The sequence below is a fragment of the Platalea leucorodia genome (assembly GCF_965183815.1).
Source record: "Platalea leucorodia genome assembly, chromosome: 6".
Classification (NCBI taxonomy): domain Eukaryota; kingdom Metazoa; phylum Chordata; class Aves; order Pelecaniformes; family Threskiornithidae; genus Platalea; species Platalea leucorodia.
Genome location: NC_138828.1, coordinates 69,591,477 through 69,615,480, shown reverse-complemented (window position 1 = coordinate 69,615,480; position 24,004 = coordinate 69,591,477). Strand labels below are relative to the sequence as shown.

General features: G+C 40.8%; 1 protein-coding gene across 6 annotated transcripts in view; it reads right to left on the bottom strand.

Moving 5' to 3' along the window:
* LDB2 (LIM domain binding 2) overlaps positions 1 to 24,004 on the bottom strand; it is a 224,338-nt gene that overhangs the window by 29,466 nt on the left and 170,868 nt on the right. For all 6 annotated transcript variants that reach the window (XM_082315579.1, XM_082315576.1, XM_082315578.1 and 3 more), the window contains 2 exons: positions 19,596 to 19,718; positions 17,892 to 17,975 (listed from right to left, as the gene is read on the bottom strand). In XM_082315579.1, coding sequence (XP_082171705.1) covers positions 17,892 to 17,975; positions 19,596 to 19,718 — 207 coding nt within the window. The remainder of the gene's footprint in view (positions 1 to 17,891; positions 17,976 to 19,595; positions 19,719 to 24,004) is intronic.

The following is a 24,004-nucleotide window of genomic DNA, read 5'->3' as shown; positions in this document are numbered from 1 at the left end:
GCTGCAGACCTGTAAGCACCCAGATTTTTGTTTTCATAGCTTTCTGAAACAATTTTCTTTTTCCAAATGTATTTCAACACACAGTCCCATGTGTCTACTATCCTTTCCCCTTCTGATACTTGGTTCAGCAGATGGTGCAAATGAACTGGCATATACAGTATTTGCTTAATCCTATGCTCCTTTGAATTGCTGTTTTGAGACTAATGCAGCTACTTTCTTATTGTGAATTGTCTGCATTATATCCTTGCCTATGTTTGATTTATCTTGTTCTTCCTGAGCGGGTCCATTCTGGGAGTTGATGATGAAGAATCGTACAGCTTGGAGAGCCCTTTCGTTAGCTCCACCGAAAGGTGGAAACTCTTGTGAAGAAATATCCTGAAGTCTAAGAGATGACACAAGGTATAAAGCACAGCCAGAGCCAGAGATTTCCAATCATTAAAAATATTCTGAGATTGAATGGGAAAAGTATGAGATCATTATGGCATGAGTCAATTGATCAAGACACGAGGATAAATTAGTCTGCAGACACCACTGACCAGCAAAGCTTTAGCAGGAATATGCTCTTTCAGACCCCTTGTTTTTAAGCTTTTAACTAGTTTTGCAGACTGCAAAAGAACCCTAGTCTTGGTGTTCTGGGAAGCAATATGGTATGTGCACCACGAAGTGAACATTTAGGGTGTGGAGAACATGAGAAATGCTGGCAATACTTTTATATTCAATATGTATGCTCCAGTTTCCCCAACCCTTCAGTAATCTGTGGCTTCAATAATCTGCAGGAGAAATGAGTTAAACTCTTCTCTTGTTGAGAAGCAAAAAGACTGCAAGTATTTGTATCCAGCTGTATAACCTGTGATTGAATAATCCATCAAATATCGAATACGCTGCTACTTAGGAAAAATCTTGTTTCAGAGACGTTAGTACTAATTGACTGCCTTCTCTCCCTTCTCCCCCTCTCCCAGAAAGCAAGGCCAGAAGAAATCATGTAGAAGCTTTAGGAAGGGACAGGATCCAAAGGACACTACACTAAGGCTGCTGTTTCTTAGGTGGCAATGCCAGCTTAAGCAGCACCATGCTGTCCCCACTGCTGTGCGAGCCCAGCTAGTTGTGTGCTGTACAGCAAACCAGCTGGGGGAACAGATCTGTCCAAACAATAACCAAAGGAATAGGCAGCATGTGGGCAGAAATGTGTGGCTGAAACTGGTGATGTGGGACAAATGTGTGGCTGAAACTGGTACAGCCAGCCAATCCATGTGTCGGTTTCTGAAAGCAATTGGAGAAGGTTTTCTGCTTGGTGATAGACAAAGGCATTTTTAGGACTGTGTTCTGAGCCAGATCCTTGCTGGCTTGCTTAAGGAAAGCTATCTTACTTTAGCTCTAATTACTGCTGATCATCTCAGCTCCCCAGAAAGGGTCATTCTGGAGTGGAGACTGATGGTATCGTGGAGGCTTGTGGCTCTCAGATCCAGACTCAGAAGAGCTCTTGGGGATCACCCTTACTCCACTATGGCTGGGAGGCATAAGTAAGATGACATCACAGCTGCAGACCAAATCTCTTTGGCCAGAAGCCAGGATAGACGACAACATAAAAAACTACATTTAGTTCTATATTGCATTTACATTTTTTTTTTTCAATCTGTGTATGACTCTTCTAGTTTTTCCAGTAGCCAAGTACAGTGAAGAGGAGAAAATGGTTTTTAGAAGAACTGCTTTCCTGATGGAATTTCAAAGAATGGTCATTTATCTGGCAGGCTGAGCTAAAGCAGTTTTTCTTCTTATTGTGACAGAAGCTGTCCCCTGATCCTGGCAGAGTAGCAGCACTGGGAATTCACGTTCAGCCAGGGTTTGGTATTACAGTACCATGTAAAGTATTAGGGACATGTAAACAGACCATGGATGTTCAGCCATTTGAGATTCAAGAGACTGTCTCAAAGTATTCCCTGAACCTTGATACTCTACTACCTCATATTCTGTCTGATCCAGAGTTTAACACACCTCTGGGTTCATTCCAGGATGGGAAGTGGCTGTACCTGGGCACAGATAAGGTTAAATCTTTAGTTTCCATGGCTTACTTTCCATGGTGATCATTTGTAACCCTCAGGTCTCCCCCATACTTGTTTAGTGCCAAGAAGGCAAATTAAAACAGGCTGGCCACAGGAGGAGCGTGGGCGTAGCTGAGGATGCACAAGCTCCTCTCCCGATCACTGGGTTTTACTGCACGCACAATGCTGCATCGACTCTGAGGAGGATCAAACCCCTGTGCCAATACTGCTGATACCAGGGGAGTAACAGGTTTGCATAGCCCTTTACATCTGGCAGAGGAAAGCCCATCTTCTGGGCATGACCATGTCAAAAGATCATTTTGGGGGGGATTCCTGGAACCTTCTCTCATGCAGAAAGGTCAGCTTGTGTCTGGCTGCCAGGGCGGGCAGCACCCAGCGGACTGTCATCTCCGTTGAGTAATGGGGGCAGCAGGCAGGGCCACGGTGTGCTGCTTCACCCTGCCAGCACAGCAGGGTCCCTTAGCCAGGAATACCACTGTGTGTTTGTTACGAGATGTGCAAGAGGTCTAAATCAAACATTCAGGGAAGAATCTAAATCACGAATGCTCCCTACCATTTTATGTGGGAAGATCAGGCCACACTCTCTGCTGCTCACAGAAGAAAAAATACACTGAAACTCTGTCATGGTCTCTAGATAAGACTTTGAGCCACCTAACAGCCTAGCACTAAAAAGAAGCACTACTTTTTTTCCTTCTATTGACTATAAAATAGCCCAAGGTCACCAATAAGCAAAATGTAGGCTCAAAATACCAACTCCATGTGCAGGCTTGAAACAAAAGTTAAAATTATATCAAATCAACAATAACTTATTCCCATGGTGTTCCACCTGCCCTCATTAGGTTATACAGAACAAATGTCAAAGAGATAACATTCAGGAAAAAGGTGTTCTTCTGATAAGGAAAATAGCTTTGTAGCAGTTCCTTTGGGGGGAAATAAATAGTCTTCCTTCCCTCCTTTTAAAAACAGACCAGCTGATCTATTACTAGATTTGTGCAAAGTTTTGCACAACAAGGTCCTTAAGCTGCTGTTATACTTCATTTGTGTCTTGGTAAAATAACGTCATAAGGTCCCAAGATTATTATCTCACAGTGATTTCTACATAAGACCTGCAGTTTACATGTACAACTATCTTTTTCCTAATTGCTAGCACTGCAAACTCTTGCCTGGAATTTGAAAGTCAAGCTGTGTTCCTTCCATCTCATATATCACCACAATAAAACACCGCACTCAGCGCTTAACAATTCTGTTGTAAAGTGCAACTCAGAAAGGAGAAACCCCTCTAATCTTTGCAAGCTGCATGACTTTGCAGCACTAACAAAAGAAATCAAAGAGTAAATTCTTACTTTACTCAGACAGGCACACAAGGACCAGAGGTATTCAAGAAGGAGCTGGCATTTTTTTCAGATTTTAGCCCCATTTTGTGGACCCAGACACACACTTCCAAGTGTTACAGGTTCTCTGTGGCATACAGGAGCTGTCCTCACGTCCCAGAACATGTTGTGTTATGTACCAGTTGGGCACTTTGATGCTTGGCTGTTACACGCCTGCCTCCAGTCTAGGCAGCTGGCCTCTTCCAGAGAGGCAAGTAAAGGTATTTCTGTCACTACTAGAAGTGTGTATGGGAGAGGAGTAAAAAGAGACTGCCATTTCTCCTGCTAGCTGACAGACCAAGTTGTTATTACCAACTGTGATCCCAGTATGCAGGAGAACAATAGTAGCATTTTCCTGTGACAGAAAGAATAAGTACAAACAAGCACGCGTTTCTGTTAATACAGAAAAAAAGGAATGAAACAGCGGTAATGATATCAGGCAAAAGATTAGGAGAGCTAGTCTTCAAGCTCATTCTTTGTCTGTGACCACGGGCGTACCACTAAACCCAACATCAGAAAAAAAACAGATCTGAAACTACCTACATTTAAGCATTCAGCTCCAAGAGTATGAGCCATAAAAGTCCTGCTGAGGCACCTGTGTTTCAGCTGCCTTGGTTGAGGTGAGCCTGGCACATACTCAAACAGTTCAGAATTCACAAAATAGGGTGCTTAAGCCCCCTGAAGGCATAGCAACCCTAGTAAACTAAATGTGCCAGTGCTGTTCTCTGGCAGTGAGGCCAACTGGCAGGGAACGTCCCACCTTCATAATGCTAAGCCTTCTCATGCACCGAGACAGGAGACCACATACAAACTGCCTTCCAGCAATGGACTCTGTATCATGCCAACTCCTGAACTGTGCCCAGGAATTATGTGAGAGTCAGCAAAGCAGGCCAGGGACAGCTCTAAAAGAGGACAGACATTGCGTTCAGGTACCTAAGAACATCGCTAGATGCTGTTTAGTATACAAAGATGGACGTAACCTGAGGGTTTGAATAGACGAATGAGCTCGAAGTCTGACAGACCTGGATGGCTTAAGTACATAGAAGTACAAGTTGAGTACACAGAAGAGCAACCAACGGCACCTTCACTCCAATCTGCTGTTCAGTGGCTCTTCAACAAAAAAATGAATCCTGAGACCAAAGACTGGAGCATAGAAGTCCTCATTCTTAGTCAGCCACGCTCCCTATCAGCTGAGACAATCTGGCTGCTTTTTGTACTCTCCTTTCTGGCCCAGGGAGCCAGGCCCTCCTGGCTGCATTGTGGCCCAGCTTCAACGGGTTGCTCACTGCACACGCTACTTTTTTAGCCTGTTCACGGTGCATCGGCACATGAGGCTTTGAACTCCCTCAGGTTCAGGAGGGCATTGACCCATGTGTCAAGATTTCTGGGCAAGGGCTCTGGAACACCAGATAAAGCCAGGCATCACTTACCACCTCCAGTCCTGTGCTGTAAAAATAAACAAAAGAATGGCTGGCTGAAACCAGCATGCCACACATGCCTGTGGTGTCCCAAGCAATGGAACTCCAGTCAAAGATAAGCCTCTAGCTGAAGGCTGCAGTGAGGCCCCTAAGTCTGACTGTGGCTTTATGTCCTTCTGAGCATCCTAAAGCGCCTCACCTGTGCAAGGGGTATAATGGCTTTTATAACAATGCCGCTAGAATAAAAAATAAAAAAATTGCAAAAAGATCAGATACTATGATGATGGGAGTGCGGTTAGATCTAGATTTTCAGAGTCCACAGAAAATATGAGAAGGCATAACAAAATTCATTATAGGAAATCGCTTTACTATGCTAGAACTTTCAGGTATGTTTTCAATGATGTCATGGACATACACTTTAGTAAATGTATGTGGATGAACTTTTTTCCCCTCTTCATAATTATTTCTATTTTATAATAGCCACAAGAGCCTGCAGGCAATGCATTTTCTTGTACTTTTTGGATGGCTGAAGTCATCTGGTTTTCCTGATGCTATGCAATTCATTCAAGGTGTTTAATACTGATAACCAACGACAGATGCACTCCCTGGACTTTCCCATTGCCTCAATAACACACTGCCTAAAATGGCCAACTAATACAGGGTTTTTTTTTTCAACTAAAACTGGGGAAAACACAGAATTTTATATTCATATAAAAATACCAATGTGATAAGCAAAAAACAAAAAAGTCATCATAGATTAATCCCTTCTGGGTTTTGTTTAATTTTTTTGAGCGCTCCCAAGAGGGAGGTTGAATTGTTCATCACCAAAGGCGTTTTCTGCACAATCACCATTTCTATGATATTCTATAGATTCATACAGCTTTATTTATTAAAACACAGGGAGTTGAGTGTTATTAAATGCATGTTTCTGACAGCCCCTGCAGATACGAATAAAGTAGCTAATGAGAAGAAAAACTGTCCATATTGCCTTATTCCCAAGGCACATATCATCTTCAAGCTAGACGCGATGACAAATGGTTGTTTTCACTTTTATATACATCATCTTCCATGATTACACATATAGATGAATAGCTTTTTGGACTGTGTCCATAACTAGCCTCAGACACTGTCTCAAGAACTTGATTCCAGCCTTACTAGTAGGAAGCTGAGCAAAGATGAACTATATTCATTGTTTGGGAAAGCATATGTTTGTGTGCCTAAAAGAAACGAGTGTGAGCAAAATTTCAGCAGCTCACCTTTTAAAAACTTTGTCAAAGCAAGCTCGAAGAATATTAAATGCATGTACTTTTCCTCTAAGTTTTCTTTCCCGTTTTAGCCCGATTTTTTTATAACTCAGTATAATTCCACCAAAATCAACAACCCTCTTGCAGCTGATACCCTCTGAAGTTCTTTCTAATCTAATTCTTGTCCAAAAAGAAACTATAAAAGAACAAAACTTTGAACAATGAAATCAAACACTGGAAGTTAAAAATGCAAGCTCCCTTTAGGTTTGTGTGAGAATATAAATTAGGGGTAAAAGCTGGCATGATACATCCATCTCAAGAAGAACTAATCAGCCACAACTTCCATTTAAACAAAGGCATTATCAAGGACCAATAACTGCCTTCATAGCAGGTGTCAAAAAAGGCTGCTTTCTGCTTTAATTTCACTTAAAGGAAATGGAGAGAAAAAAGCCTAAAATATCAATCCAAACCAATCAGCGTTAAAAAAAGTATTTTGTTTTATATTTTGACCCTTCCTATGATTTCTCTGGTTTTCTATCCTCTTCAAGGAAATGGTCTTTAGCAGAATGTGGTGCAAGAAATGTGGGAGGACAGCGTAAGCAGAGAATTGAGAGCATCTTCATAGACAGCATCCTTCTCAAGCCCCCTGGGGGGCTACAGTGCTTTGGAATGTGGGTAGATTTTGTTTCTGCTGCTTTTCCTCTTGCTTCATGTATTTCTAATCCCTGCTGCAGTAGTCAGTGAAAAAGAAAAAGAAAGATCTTGAAGCTTTTTTTGGTCTAGAAGGGAGGCAGCCTTTTCCCTCTGAACTGGGTTCGTACTCAGAAGCGCCTTGAGCAGTGCATGGCTGCTCCCTGTGGTCTCAGCAGAACCGGGCCAACTGGCAGAAGCTTGGGAGCAAGCCTTGGAGGTCAGGGTATGACAGTGTCCACATGTCCTTTGCTGCTGTGAAGGTCGCTGATTAATCTGATAGTGTTCGTACCTTGTATTTCTAAAGGTAATGACATACATAAATACCACAGGAGAAGCTTTGCACCCACTTACATCACTCTGGAGAAGGGCCACTGCTTTCTGAGATGTTATTCCAGTTTGCATACTTGTGTAATTGAAAGCAGAATTTTTCCTTACCATTTATTATAGCAACAGGAAGCTTACTTTAGGTAGCAAAAAGTGGCCCACAGTAGGAATATGAATATTAAAATAAGACTATAGGAACCAACCTATCCTTACACTAAACTAAAAAGGATTTGAAGAAGCTGAGAAACAAAGAGACCAGATGGTCTTCAAGATACAATTAGCCACCAAGAAGGTGGACAAAAGAAACAAAAAGTGTCATGAATATGATTTTGGTGATAACATTGAAAGACTCCAAGAATATACATTTTGTTCTGAATCATTTTTCATTCTCCTTACACTGTTAGCTATCATAATGAGCAAGCTGTATTTCATGTTCTGTTTCTTATTGCAATTATTTTCATAAAATTAATTCATTTTTAAAATTACATTGTTCAAGGGCACTTAGCAATAGAATATATGATATTCTCTCCTTTGTATGGCTGAACATTTCATCTCACACACTGGGAAAGAAAATCAGTAAGGCATCCAAGGATACATTGGAATGCCACCACGATATTAGGAGAGTTATAAAAGACAGAGACTTGCTATTAAATAGACTACCGTATTTCAAAAGACACCATAGCTCAAATACATCTTGTCAAAAGCTAATCAGTGGAAAGGTCCAATGTAGTGTTTAGAAGATTGAAACTTTACTTCCTTCCTCTGCATATCACTATCAGAAGATTATTCCATTTTATATTTCATTACTTTTCCTCATTGCAGAAACCTCTGCCTTCTTGTAGACTTGGGATCTACGTTACATTGTGGTATACAGAGTGGTAATACTCCTGATGAAGCTGGTGCGGCGAAGCACCAGAGTGAGTCAAGGTCTGCTCTGGAGAGTACCGTGATCTCTGCCTAGTCACCAACACCATTTTGTTTAAACAGTGCTTGTGTTTTCCCTGGAGGTTTTGATCCAGCATAGCTGGGTCCAATCCTGCTTTATAAATGAGATGCTATGAAATCTAGGCTAGGGAATACGGCTGTGGGCTTTTTTTCATGTGATTCATACTTACTTTAGTAAAAGCACCTTATCTTGCATAGAAATGTTGCACCGTCCTTCAATTAAATCAGCTCTAAGTTTTGCCTGAATGATTAATAAAATGAAAAAATTCTCTGTCTTGCTATGGAAGCACTATTCTTTTGTATTCCTTCATTCTTTTCTATTCCTAAACCGCTTCTTCAAATCAGATCCCGAGGTTGATATTTGTTCCTTTGGGCTCACCTAAGAACTATAATCTGTGGCTAAATCAAGTTAATTTTCTTTTGTCACAAAACCCCAAAACAAAACAACAAAAAAACAAGCAATAAAAATAACCAGTTGTTGTTGTTGTTCATGAAGCATGGCATTTTCATGGCTAAAATTGCCCAGGGGAATGGAGAAATTAATTTCAATAAATTGGATTTTATGGGAATAAAAGACCTCTGAATAAATGAAAAACTATGAGATGACATTTGGATCAAAGGAGATATACCCATTGACTTTAGTGGATGTTGAACTGGATCTTTGATTAACAAACTGCCTTATGAAGTAACGGTGAGGCAGCAACACCAACTGGAAAACGTAACAAGGCACAGGTTTACGGAAGAGATTTGGGGTAGGGAGGAACACTCCATATAGCACAGTTTTCTAGCTGTGCAGAACACCGTACCAGAAATGACACAATTCAGATGGAAACCTGTGCTATCATTTTAATAATGTCTCCTGCCTCCACTCCGCTCACAAGCCTCATGTATGCATCAGTACAAGTCTGGTTCAGCACCTCTGCTCATCAGCGCTGCCTGTAGATTCTCCATGTTACATCCTATGGGTCTACCTTAGGTAAGGTAAACACAAAATCATGGGCTTCTGTTTATTAATTTGATACGCCTGTTGATACTTCCTTTAACATGAACAGAAAGTATCCTTAGAAATCAAAAGCAATGCACAGATTTGCTCATTAATGACCACTAGATAGACACTGATATTCATGTATGTGTACATACAGCAGTGAAAAAGTTTACCGAATTTTTCTAATAGGTTAGTACAAATGAAGAATATTTGCAATTAATCAGTAAATTACTAAACAGTATGGTTCATAGGGAACCAACGAAAGTGTGTGTTCCATTTATATCCATATGCACATATATACAGATAGAATTTTGTTTTTCACCCAAAACCAGTGCAATAAATCAACCTTTTCTCTTTCTGCTTATTTTGTTTTCAATTCAAGTTTTGTAAATTATGGTAATCTGGTACGAGCAAGAGTCTTCTCTAAATTGTACCGCTGAAAGACAGTAGTCACTCTACTGAAGTGAATAAATTTATAGCAGTGTGAGGCCATAATAGGTCAGACACAACTGCTATGATGTTCTCAGATCCAGAAGTAAGAAAAGGAAATTTACAGCTTAGGATCTGTAGGATTCCCCAGCACTTTCTTGTCTTTTCCTTTCAGTGCTGGCAAATTTGGAGATGAGGTCCAACTTCAAGACAGATGACAGCTGATATGAATCCATACTGCTGCTCTCTTCCCTGCCCAGCACAAGTAGCACTCAGGGAGCTATTAAGGATGGTCATCATTTGGGTAGAAAGGACTAGATTAGTTTTTTCATCAGATCAGTCTCCTGACAGTGCTTGCACCAGTCCAAGGGAGGTGACTGGAAGACAAATTTAGCTTTGTGTGTGCCAGTCTCTAAAACCCAAAGAAACCCAGGACCATTATTCACTTTTGAAATGCTCAGTCTATTTTACTGTTTAGAGTCAGGTTTTAGGTTTTAGGGTTTCTGTTGTGAATATAAAATGGTGAGATTACAGCAGAAAAAGTGGGACTATACGGACAGACTGAATGACAAAGTGGGGAGGCATCCTCCATACAGACAAGCATCAGGGGATCACACAAGAAAGATGAGAATGTTGAAGATCATCACACAAAAAAGATGTTCTTTTTGGGAACATCCTAGAAATAGGATCAAACTCAAGAGTCCAAAGCAAAACTCCAACATATGTAGACGTGGAAAAGCCAAATTTGATCTTGTGATGCATCAAAGAAGATCTCTCCAGCAGAGATGGGTAAGTGGTAATGCCATTTTACCTATAGAAAGAGTGGCAGAGGAAGGGGAAGGAACAAGCAGGCCAACCAGTAAAGTTAACTACGTACAGAAAATTATTTAAAAACATTATATGACCGAGTTGCTTGTGATATCACAATAAACAGATTCATGAAATAATCTTTCTGGAGATTAAAAACAAGAGGTGGGGGCGTATAGGATTCACTTTCCAAATCAAGAGACCACAGGGCTGCCATAAGCTTTCTACAATGAATACTTCAGGTTCTAAAATAACTGCTTCCAAGAACAAAGATCTGAACGACCAGCTTTGCTTTAAAGCCTATTTCTTGACCTCTTCTGAGCACCGACCCCTCCCTGCATAACAATTTGCACCAAACACCCATGGATATTCAATATTAAACAACTAATTAAAATTTTTGCTGTTTTCATTGCTTTGAACAAGAAACTAGTTTTGGCGTTTTCAGGTCTTCATACAAATCGTACCTCTGCAGCTCTCATTCCTAAACTTAATTAATAGTTATTATTATTTATGACTGCACTGCATACTAGTCCAAGCTTTAATTTGGTCTTCTAAAAAGAGAGCCTGTGGCTGTGTTCTTGGACTTTTTTCCTTCATCTTTTTTTTTTCTTTGGAATAACATTATTAGTTCAAATCTTGTAGCTTGTTTTTATATGGCTAGTGCATTGTCTTTGTCTCTCTTTTACCTTTCTGACTTTTTTATTTTTAAACTGCTCCAACCTAACTTCATTCTGATTTCTTACTCATGGATGCTTCAAGGACTCACATCGCTGATTATCATCCTTCCATTCTCATTAGTCCAGACCTTAATTTTATTTCAAAGGTCATATGGTCTGTATGTCCAGTGGGCATGGTAGCTGGCTTGTGTTCATACACAATATATCTTTCTTCTTAACAGATACTCACGAGCCTAGTAGTGCCCTTTGTGTGAAGACTGGCCATTACCATCTCCAGACCACCGGTAAAATTTGCCATTTCTGCTAAAATCCCAATTTGTTCTCTAATCACTTGCACTCTGTTTCCATTCCCCATTTTTCACTGCCTTCTGAAATTCCTGCTGTCCACAGACACTAAAATCTGTTTCTGAGCCATGAGAAGCAGAAGTGGTCATGACTGCACCAGCTCACTGTACTCTCCAAAGTCTGGTTTAAAATTGCCATCTGATTTTTTTAAATGCTATCAGGTTCACTCCACCATTGTTTGCTTCTCATGTGCCACAATTTTCCCATCTATAAAACACTTCATTTGTTTTAATAAAATGCTTAGATATCAATGGATGAAAAGCATACCACTATTATTGTTAACAATATGAAAGTTATCTTTCCAACTCATGTCCTGTCCAGAGATCGCTTCAGATTCCATCTTCTCTTCAGAACATTTCTAAGTTGGTGCTTCGTTCTCTACCTGTCCCACCCTCTGCAGCTCTCCCATCCCTGCCCCCCTGTCCCACCCACTCCATCCTGATTAGTTCTTTTTTAAACATTCTGCTGTATTGTTTTCTCTGATCTTTCCTGCTTATGAAGGAATAACTCTCAATATAAGTATTTTGTGATGTGTCTTTATTAAAAAAGTGAAAAGCTAACATTTGACTGAATGAGCTGTTGCAAAGAATACATTTCTTCTCATTTATTATTCTGAAAGTAACATATAACACTGTCTGTAAAGCATTAGATGCATAAAAGAGAGGAACAGAAACCACTGTGATCATTACTAAAATAAATGCTAAGAAATTACATTACCAGAAAACCTTGGAAGAATCAGCTAATTATAGTTGGCACAGAGTACGGATAGCCAGCTAGAGTCATCTGAATCCTTCTGTGAGAACCCTCTGATTTTGACTGCATTTTTCTGGGGAGAGCTGCCCCAAGCTGATTTTAGGTTGAAAAATTCCATCATTTATAGGAATAAAGTCTACAAAATGTTGCGTCTGCTTTCAGCATCTCCAGTTCTGAGGATTCTTTAAAATTTTGACAGCTTTCATAGGAAAAGCTCCAGAATGATTAAATGATCCAACCCCCTTCCTTGGAGTGCTTGTGAACCCTTAATAGAATTTCTTATTCATATCCATTAGGATACAGCATCTCGCTACACGATCACATACTCTGTTTCTCTAACACCCCCCCATTCAGTGCACAGCACAAAGTAAACGAAGTTGCTGTGTATAGGACTTCATTCGTATCTACTGAAAACATGGAAACGTGGCAGAAGCATGAAGCAGGGAACTGCAGAGCAAGAAAGTTTGAGCTTAGAGTAACCCAATGCTGCTTTAACAAACTGCCCCTGCCCCCGAGCTCTACTGCGGTACTAAGTAATGGAAAAAGCATTTTCCCTAGTGTGTTCCCAGAAACACCTTTTTCAACTATACTGCTAGCCTGAGACAACAGACTGCATCTAACGGCAATAGTTTTGTTATTAGTATATGGGACGAGACGAAATTCCAAGTGCTCTGCAAAACCAGGCCCTTGCTTTCTCGAAATGGCCCCCTCCCCTTGGCTGACCCCTCTGCGTGCCCCGGTGCTCGTCTCTGCGCCTCAATGCCAGACGCGCACGCCGGGAATGACAAGGCCTCTTCAGCTGGTCGGTGCTACGCAGCCATTGACATTCGCAGCTGAGATACTAGCATGACACTGCAGAAAAGCCTACAAGGAAATGAGTAGCACTGGACCACTCGCTGCTGAGAGTGCTAGTCATGCCGCGCATTGCATGTGTCGGGGAACCTGTGGGAAATGCAATGCATGATGATGTAGTTAGAAGATGATGATATAATGTAACTCACAAAGCGAAACAAATCCATGTTGCATGGGTGACTAAATATAGCATTTCTTTTCTCCCAGTGCCAGACTTTGCATCCTTAACACTCTTGCATGTAACCTTTCTCCTTCTTCACTGAAGATACACAAACAGCTGTAAAATATTGACCAGATAGCTGCCACAAACTGTTACATACTAGGAGCAAACTAGCTCCCAAATGATTTGAGTTCATATCCTTTCCATGCATGAAACGGTACTCAGAGAAGCAAATTTCCCTGCACATTAAAGGAAGCTGTTGCATGCGTGCCTATTTTGCATGTGCAAAAGAAAATTTTGCATAAACAATGGGTATACAGACCAATGGCTTTTGATTGCAATGTAAGTACTGCCTTCAGAAAATTGCATCCCATTAAATAATTCGTGTTATCCTCCTAGCAGAAGAAATCCTAAAGTGTCTAGTGAAGAACTAAATTAGTAAAAGTGGGGATTCAGAAAATATTGTCCTCTGTGTTGCAATAGTAACACTTCATTATTGGTTTATACAGAAAACAAATAAATTGGATAATTTGTAGCTCAGAGAAGCCTTGGTTAATATAGGCATACAGGATGTAAGGGGAAATGGGAGTGTGCATTCCCCTGCCTAGATACCCTTCCCGACGCAGAGCGGGAGGGCTCTGCCACGCTGACTCTCACTTTGCAAAGGACAGATGCAGATTTGGCTCCATTAACACCAATGAACTGGCTCCCAGAGCCCTCCCACAGCGTGGGGATGAGGCAATAGCTACACCTGGGGAAGAGCACTAAGAAATCGCTCCAACCCAACCAGTGCAAGAAAGCCGAGACAAATTTTGAAAACCTGCTGGGCAAGATAAAACTACATTTTGAGGGTAAGGCCAGGTAGTCCTGCCTAATTGACAGTAAAGGCTGGCTTTTTTATAATTTCAGAAATTTTGAGAGAATAAATAATTTTTTAGAAGGCAGGAAGAAACATTTGAGCTCCAAATTGTGAATAGGGCTGCTGGTATAAAGCTACTGTTTTTAGAGTACATTCAAATCCACTGAAAATCTAAATAAAATACCTGAGCAACTAGAAAATTACATAGGGGGAAAAAAAAAGAAGGTAATGTGTGGGGATGAAATTATTGTAGCTTGGTGGAAACTGTTCTTTAAGCGTTATCTCCATCTTCAAACTCCGTACAGGATTTCTGATTGTTCCTGGACTCGTACCGACTGAGACTAGGATACAGGTCTTGGCCTTATTATCTGATAGTTTGTAATATCTACTACTTGATGACTTGATGAGAAATTACATTTTAAAAACCTTGATATTAATTTAAAACCTACAAGGTTTTGCTCATTATTTCTGAGACAGCCTATTCAACTCCTAGTCAGCAGCTACAGCAAAGTATGCTGACCCCATTGATGAGGTAATCAATTATGCTGGAACAAAACAAACTGGTAACTAGAAAGACAGGAAGCCTATGGTTTTGTACAGAGCCAGAGAAAGCAGGGAGAAAGAGCATTTGGCAAATGACACAGGACAAAACATTTCATTTCCAGGTTCCAAGAAGATATATTTTAAATTTGTATTAAATATGATTTACAAAATCAATGTTCTTCTATGCTGGACAGCTTTACTTGGAGGGAATGAAGACAAACCAGGGCATGCATCCAAAGCAGTGGCTCTACAGGCATGTGGCACTCTGGAATGGAGGTTTACATGCCAGCAACTGCAATTATCCCAACTAGCAATGATTTAGCATTCTGTGATGTCTAGAATGTAAAAAAATCCAGGCTGTACCTTTATATCACAACCATCTGAAATCGAGGTTTAAATTCTGCCCTTAAAGAGACTGCAGCACAGCTTGCTGCTGTGTGCACGTTGGAGAATAAAAATGATTAATTCTGCCCATCAGTGAAGTTTTCGCTTATGAGTATCAGAAGCCTTTGCTGTGTGCAGCAGAAAAAAAATGAAAATCATTTTTATGCTTAGTTTCAAATCCTTATTCAAAACCATGTAACAGTGCTAATTACTAAACACGGGGAAGACTGGATAAAATATCATAAAATGCTGACTTAAAAAAAAAACAGCCACAAAACAAAACACCTTAAACCTAAATGCATTTACCACATTTTTTTAGTGCATGATTTTACAATCCCAAGTTCAGAAAAGATTTTCATGTTAAAATTAACAGAAGAAAGTAATTGGGAAAGAAGTAAATCAAAATGGAAATATATCATCTAATACGAGCTCCCATGATGAGCTGAACATCTGAAAAAAGAGCAGTATGATCAATTCCTCACCACAAGAAAGAGAGACGCAAAGATTGGCTTGGGAAAAAAGAAGATTTCCTTTTGGAATCACCACAGCGGGAGCCAGAGGAAGCTTTGCACCCAGAGACCTAATGTTGTCTGTTAAGCTAACAAAACTAGTCTGGAAGAAGAAAAAAAAGTAAGACTTCATCTTTTCATCCCCTTCCACTTCACTGCTCATCTCCCTAGTGCTTATCTTGATCCCAGTTTTCTTTTTCTAAGGATTTTTTTCCTCCCTCCCCCCCGTCCTTCCTTTCTTTTTTTTTTTTTTTGATGCTGACAGGGGGAGCAGCATGGGTGCCTGACGCCAGCTGCATCCTAACAGGGACCCTGTCTTTCTCATTTGCATTGTCACATTCAGCAATTACCGAATATGCCACAAAGGACCTGGAAGGGGTCGGTGACAGAGAAAGCACTGCAAATTCAGCATGGCCCTCTGAGCCTTGCGGAGGACAGGTACTGAGTACTGCGGCTGGTGTCATAGAATCATAGAATTGTTAAGGTTGGAAAAGACCCTTAAGATCATTGAGTCCAACCGTTAACCTGGCACTGCCAAGTCCACCACTAAACCATGTCCTCAAGCACCATGTCTACCCTTCTTTTAAATACCTCCAGGGATGGAGACTTAACCACTTCCCTGGGCAGCCTGTTCCAATGCCTGACTACCCTTTCAGTGAAGAAGTTTTTCCTAATACCCAATCTAAACTTCACCTGGTGCAGCTTGAGGCCATTTCCTCTCGTCCTATCACTTGTTACTAGGGAGAAGAGACCGACCCCCACCTCACTACACCCTCCTTTCAGGTAGTTGTAGAGAGCAATAAGGTCTCCCCTCAGCCTCCTCTTCTCCAGGCTAAACAACCCCAGCTCCCTCAGCCGCTCCTCATAAGACTTGTGCTGCAGACCCTTCACCAGCTTCATTGCCCTTCTTTGGACACGCTCCAGCAGCCCAAGTGCTTGCCAGTGTGCCTGGTCGTGCTAAGGGGATGAAGACCTCAAAAGAAGGCCAATGCCTTGTGCCACAGGAGAATTTAGAAAGAAAATATGGAAATAGCCTATCTAAGCCAGCTGCTTGCTGCCCAGTTTGCCACGAGGGTGTAATGCAAAACTTGGTGTGACTGAGGGGGAATCCCCAGTGGGGATTTCTGGAGAATGTGCTCTAGGATGCCTCATCACGAGACAACAACAGTGCGGCTATAGGGATGTTGCCAAAGCTCAATGGTCGCTCTCTGTACCAAACCAGAGAGTAAACTAACTGTGAGAATACAATATGCACAACGTACGCCTATTATTCTTGTATTTATACATGGAAAAATTCTAATGCAATGTATTATTCCTCTGAGGTTTTATGCCATATTCTTCTTTCAGTTACACTACAGCAGCCCTGCCCTGCATAACTCAGACTGTAATTTGAGCAGTAACTTTTATGCTAACACCACATAAGCAACAATCAGCAATGGCTTATCATATTGGGAGAGTAAGGACAACTGCAGGCTGTTTATAAGCTGCCGGGATACAGTGAGAGAAATCTCACCGCACATCTCAGTCTGCACACTGTCCCCCTTAGAGTTCAAAATGCTCTGGGGGCAGGACTCCATCCAGAGGGAAGGTGTAACAAAGATCACAGACCTGAATGAAGTGCAACTAAAATATAGACTATCAATCAGGTACAGCTCTACATTAGGCTGCAAATAACTGCATTTTCTAGTGTTCTTGTTATCTTAAAAAAGCATCTTGAATAATTACTCACACAATTCAAAGGAATAAAATCAGATATTCTTGGCCAAGTTAGTTTGGTGTATCACTGAGTAATTTGCCTCATTTTATCTACTAATGGCATGTCTAGAAATAAGAAAAAGCTGAATTTTAACCTTGAAATATGAACTCTACAAACCCGTATTTCAGTGTATACACTGTAAGCCCACACCAGGGAATACTTTCAAAAATAAAAATAAACTTCCAAACTTTGAATGCACTTTAAGGGTCAAAAAGCAATGGGAACAAATGCATTATTTAATCATAAAAAACACACTTGATTCAGTGCAAGGCTGAGGAGGGAGCTTAGGCTCCAAGAGGCAAGTGAAGCGAGGACTGCTCTGAGGGACTGCTGCAAACAGGACTGGAGCTGAGCCTTCCCTCAGCCCTGCCTCTGCCTGGGAGAGGTGGGGAGGTCGAAGAGCTGGAAAAGACAGGCAGCTCTTAACAAGAACGAGCTGCCATTTTCTCAGGAACAGTGAAGCAGAGAGGAAAAATGGTGGAAAACTTCTTGCTTACAAAAAATGAAGCCATTATTCAAAAATTAGAAGAAAGACCTTTAAAAGCATTGGCTACTCACACATTGCTTCAACTCCGTGATAAAATTCTTATCCTTTTTAATGGCGCATTGTTAGCAGCTACATCTTTATTACAGTCTCTGTGTTCCTCCTTCATCCGCATGAAGAGTAAGGTCCATTTCTTACCTGACTGACACAGGCTCTGCTCTCATTACCTTGACTCAAAGCTAACAGTAACTTTTAAAAAATGCTCACAATAATCAGCAGCTATAGTATGCTTACCCTGAGGTAGTTGAGGGTGAAGTTTGTCAGACCCATTCGAGTGATGTTTTTGGACAGCTGCTCCAGCACCTGAGGGTCTTGTGCCTAAACAACAGAGGAAAAAAGAATTTTCACTTTGCTTTTTGTCTATTTGTTTTTCTCTATGTGCTTAGTGGAGTGCAGGGAGGGTTCTCTGAAGAGAGATGCCATTCCTATGGAAAAAATACACATTGATACTACATTTATGTCATAAGCTACAGAGTTCTGTTTGCACAGCAAAATGCAAAACCTTATGAAATTGGAGCAGAATAAAGACCGTTTTCCAATATGTTCTTTCTGTCCCTACCCATTCAAGAGAGAGACCTAGGAGGTCTGGTCATGCACCGGGGTGGCAAGCAAGCAGGGCCCCACCAAAGAGCTTCCTGAGGAATCACGGTACACTTTGAGCCTTCCATTTGTTGGCTGGGAGTCCCAGCAGACTAAGCAGATAAAGGCAGGAATAAAGATGTCATTTTCTTTTTGTGGATAAGAAACTGAAGCAGAGAGAACTCATCAAGGCACCTTCAGCAGAGCTGATCACGTAAGTGGCATTAAGCACAGGCTGGAGAACCCTTCTGGTCTAAGTTATTTTCCCAGAATTAAACAGGAAAAATGCAAGCACTGTCTTTCTCTGACCCTAGCCAGGAGCTTTACCTGTGAGACCAGCCTCCTCTTTAAAATGAGATCAATCTCATTACTAAAATTAATACCTGGTGGTTGCTGCCTAACCTGGCCTACTCTCTTTGAATTGCAGCCCTCTAAATACATATTGTTGCTCATGGCCATCCTCGTTGTCCTTTAACGGGATACTGTTGAAGAGTTCAGAAGATCAGCCCTCTAAAATAACTCAGAGAGAGAAATGGTGGGGCAGATTTTCAAAGGTATTTTCTTCAGGCCTGTAATAGCATTTTCAGAAGAGTCCAGGCTGCTTAAGTTATTTAAAACTCCTCACGAAGAATGTATCTTTATCCATGGATATCTAAGTAACTTGATGTCAAAATATGGGCATGTATTTGGGCCTGTGTTCTTACGTTCTATAAAACCAGTCCTGCAAATAATTTTGCATATGGAGCACTGCTAATCTGAACGATCCTACAGTGCAGAACTGGAAGTCGCAATAAGACTCTGTCTTTTGTTTCTTCCCAACGATTTACTTTATAACAGTTTGACTTCAACCTGTAGAGTATTTAATATTTTAATATTCCATTGTGTGTGTTTTCATACAATTAAAAAAAAAAAAAGTCTTGAAATGTGAAAAAAGAAGATCTCGATTAAAATTCTAAGGGTTTCCAAGTAAATACATGGTAATTGCTTCTTTTCTGTCTCATACAAGGGTAACAATGCTTAATTTAAAGACTAAATATAATTCATACCTACAATGATGAAAATTCACTAAATTTAGTGTAGTTCATACCAATAAGAACAGATTATGGGCCCAAATCATACAGACCACCAAATGGGATTAAAAGGAAAACTATGTGCTAAAACAAAATGAAAACATAGCAACAGTGGCAACAATAAAGCACTGAGAAACAAGGGAGCGATGAAAGAACTTGTAAATGGATGCGGTTGCAGGCAAAACAAAATATTTATAGTTAATTGCCTTGGGTGTGAAATTTGCTGGAATTCTTCATAAACCTAATCTCATCTCTTTGCATTAGGTCAAGTGAAAAAAGGATTACTTACATGCATGGCTAGAATGCTGCGTGGGACTAATTCTCTGTACTGTCTAATAGTAAAGTGCCATGTTTTTATTCTCATAAGATCATCAAAAGTAAACTCCAAGATAAGACGTCCTTCTGTGCATACCTAGAATACATAAAATGCATGAAATAAATTCCCAGGAATTTTGTTTGCAATGGTATTGTATCATCGATTAAACAACATTCAAAAATATCAGAGCAGTATTCTATTGTTCATCTCTGCTAGATTAATTGTTTTTTTTTTCTCTTGGGGAGAAAAAACGAATATGGGAAAATGACTTCATAGGCCTTACTGCAGAGACAGTAACTTATAATACTATAGATTTTATAGCATTTTACAAACATAGAATATTGCGTGCGCTAAATCTTATTTATTGCATCAATTCTCTTTCCCTCGCGGTTCGCTACTGCTAATTAATGACTGAACTTCGCAGTGGAGGTGGCTGTGGTGCAACTGCGCGCACTTGATGTCAAGTTGCTGAACCAGTCATTCCCAAACCAGTTTTATGTTGCCTTTTCCTTACAATAGCTTGGCATATAAACCTTCCTTTCATGTCCAGTTGGAGTACAGAGCCCTGAATGCCTGTGGCCAAACCTGATTTTGTTCCTATTTTTTTCCTTCTTGTCTTTTCCAAGCGTTCTTGTCTTTTCCAGGCATTTTATCCCATTTTTACTTTTCATTTCTTATCTACTTTTATTAACCCTGCCCATCCAAGGAAAGCCAGATGGGGTGTATGCCATCGGGCTGTATGAGCTGCACTGCCACGGCAGGTTTGAGAGCCAGGGGAGCAGAGACGAGGTTGCAGTCGTGGACAGCGGAGCTGCTTCCACAGAAAGTGGCTCACGCAGCTTTGTGAGGGGCCTTGTCTGAGAAAGGAGAGAAAATATGGGAGGAATAACTGCAGTAAGTGGGTACCACCTGGAAATGAAAAGTAAAATAAATTACTGAGGACTTTTAAACAACTGTCCACAACTGTATGTGGAAAAAACGCTGTGGCTGTGGTGGTCTTTAAGGTGCAAAATACATGCCCAGCATGGTATCCTGACTGGAGTACTTTAAATGATGCATGATCTGAAAATTAACTCCCTCTGTTGTTGATTTTTTTCTTTAAATTGGATGTTCAGACTTACAACTCCTATTCAAAGTAAACTTGCAAGTGCAGGGTCCAGAGATATGGTGGAAACAGGGTGTAATGGCTTTCAAAAGAAAAGGTTCCTGCAACTGTATTTTTAATACAGCTAATATTTGATTGAACAACTAGCCATCCTAGATTCAGTTGAGTCTGTTGAGCCTTTTTACAAGCCCCAACTCAGACTTGGCTAGTTCCCACTTGGGCAATGTGTGGCTTTTCTGGTTAACAGTTCACTTAACGTCATCATAGTTTTTCCTCCTGGTTGTTTCTGCAAAAACACGTAGGTAATTTTAAACAGACATACTATATAGACAAATTACTGTAGACCTATGAAGGAGAATCTTGCAACAGGTTCTCATCTGCCCTTTTCAACATACCTTAGTGATGCCTTCAAATTTTTAATGGGACTTATTTTGTCATTTGACCCTGATTTTGATTTTCTCATCAGTTGCACTATGATAAGAAATTACACAGGGGTACACATGCACACACTTAAGGATTCATACAAGAAGAAAAACATTTTATATTAATGTTACTGTGTTGAGGCCAAAGATCCCGATTACTGAGCAGTTAACATGAAAATATTTCAGGTTTAAAATATTTTTTTGTAATAATACCTGTGGCTTCTCAAATGTTTCTTCTGTTAAGCTCAAAACCCCACAGCTCTTAACAGATTTATTTTATGTACTGGCATTAACAAATTTTAATAGAAAAACTGAAACACATACCTCATATCACAGTGGTAAAAATTTATACATCTTATAAAGGAATTTAATTTCCTTATGTAGAGCAGAATTTTACGCATTGCTTTTAATCAATAAAATTGGCGCAGTTCTTATTTTAAATGGGCCTCTCTTATTTTTTTTTAAAGCTGCCTTTTACATAGAATCCAAAAAATCAAAAGGGTCTCCAATTAAGAAAACATTTTCTGTTGTGCTGAATTCATGTTACCGTACTGTGAGCTCTGACATTTTGTTTCTGTGGTAACCAAAATCAGCTGATTAGTTGGCATGGCAACAGAAAAGATGTAATCCCAGCAGACACACTCTAATCAATGCCCCCAGCACAGATGGTCTCCGGAGGATCAACAAGAAAGAGGCTGGCAGGCATTCAGTATATCACGTGGTTGCTCTAGACTAGGCCAGGAAAAAACTAAAAAAGAACATTTCTCAAACTAACCAATAGCTTTTTAACCCCTTCACTGCACTTATTAATTGTAGGAATTTCAACTGCTTGCACCTATGAAAACCAACTTTGGTCCTGTGCCTTACTGCTGAGAGTCTCACTCTCCGAACACCGGGCATCTTTTAAAACTCTTCCCTTTTTATTAACGACCATTTCTCAAACCTGCCTCTGTGCTTGAAAAGAAACCTAAAGCTTGTACAAATCTGGGAAATGCCTAAGATTGTTCGTAAGGACTAAAATCACTGAGTTTCAAGGGCTTCACCTATAAAATCCAGCTGATGGCCGCACTGTCGGGCGCAGGAAGAGAACGGTGTGAACACGGGTTGCTCACTGCTCAGTGGTGAAGGCAAAGCTTGCCTCTGCCAATCTATCGGGAAATATAAATAAACATCGCTAACTGCAGAAAAACAGTTTGCCTACACATAAAGTTGGAGTGTTGGTAAACACAGTGAAAACAGAGACTTAGGAGGATTTCTAAAGCTTTCCTTTACCTGGAGAAAAAAATGAAGCATCTGCCAGGTAAACAAACATGGTAGTTTGGGCTTCAGTCTCTTCTTTTACCACATTTAATTCATGCCACTGAACTGTATTAAATTCTTTATAGTATTTATTTATACCTCAATAAAACAATTTTAAAGTGTGTGACACTTTACAAGGACCTCTTGCCCTCTAAAGACAAGCTGGACTGTTCATACTGTTACTGTTAGGCATGTTCTAGCCATACTTGTTTGAAAAAAAAAAATTGGAAATGCCATTTTATATATTCGTCCAACACTGCAGTACGCAGTGAGTTGCTCTAACTAGGAAAATGTCGAAATGAATGAAATGCAGCTGTGGATTCCTGATTCAATACGTGATGAGAACTGTTTCAGCCCATTATATTAGAAGTCAGTGAATTTGTAGCTTACAAGTTGTGAAACTGAAACAGCTATTAACAAATATAGTTAGTTTGTATTTTTGCATTAAAAAAACTCTTCGTGGTAGCTTCACTGGGTCAAATTCAGACATGATCTAAGGAGCTACGCAGTCCATTGGAGTGCTGCTTATTACAGGAGGTCTGCTTTGTTCCACCACCGATGCTGTGAGAGTTAGACGTTTACCTTGGGGTACAAGATCTGTGCCCTCAGTATCTCTGCTAGAAGTTACACACACACAGCTGAGACAACATTTGGCTCTAACTTTCTGAGAGAGTAATATATTCTTTTCTCCCTTGTTCCACCAACTACCGTGTTTTGTTTCAAATTTGCTCTTACTAACACAGTCAGATTTTAAACATACAGCCATTAACACCTCCTAATTTTTCTCCTAGAATCCAAATCACATCCGCACCTGAACGGCTGGGATACAGAGGTTTGTATTGGGATGGGGAACAGAAACGTCAGGGCTGAAGCAGGCCGCGCACTGCCAGGGCTGCGGCGCTCCGGGAGGCTCTCACCGCACACAAGAGGGTGGTGCGGCGGGAGGCGACCGTGGCCGCCCTCACGCGAGGTGTGCACCCAGCCCCGTCCCGGCTCCTAGCCTGTCTTTGACTTGCTGGATACTAGTCTCCCTTCCAAAGTAACACCACTGTAATGTGCTTTTATGATAAGTAAAATAAACTAATTGAATCAAGAAAAGCGTGTTTTGTTTACTGATTAAACAAAAAAACCCCTTTATTTGCTATTGCATTAAAGCTAACACAAAGGGAAATGACAGAAATCATTTTAGGGAGCTACGCAAAGCAGCAGCTACTGTATACCCTCATCACGTCCTCTGCACATGGCCAGCATGCACAACTCGTCGTGGCAAAGAAGTGCTACCTAGGAATATCTGGTCTCTTTGCATCTCTCTCTCTCTCTGTTTGTGTTTATGTAAGTCACAGGGGGCTGGAGTGGGAGAGCTGGAACAACGACACCATTAAACGCACACCTCCCAGCTCACCAGTGCTCCGCACACCAGTGGCGTCCTCTCCCTCTTCTTTGAGCCCCACTCCAAGGGCCATGAAGATGTCAGGGAAGACACTACGAAGGGATGGGACTCACATATATGCTAAAACAGCACACGCCTTGTGGGCCCCGGTCATGATGCTGCCAAC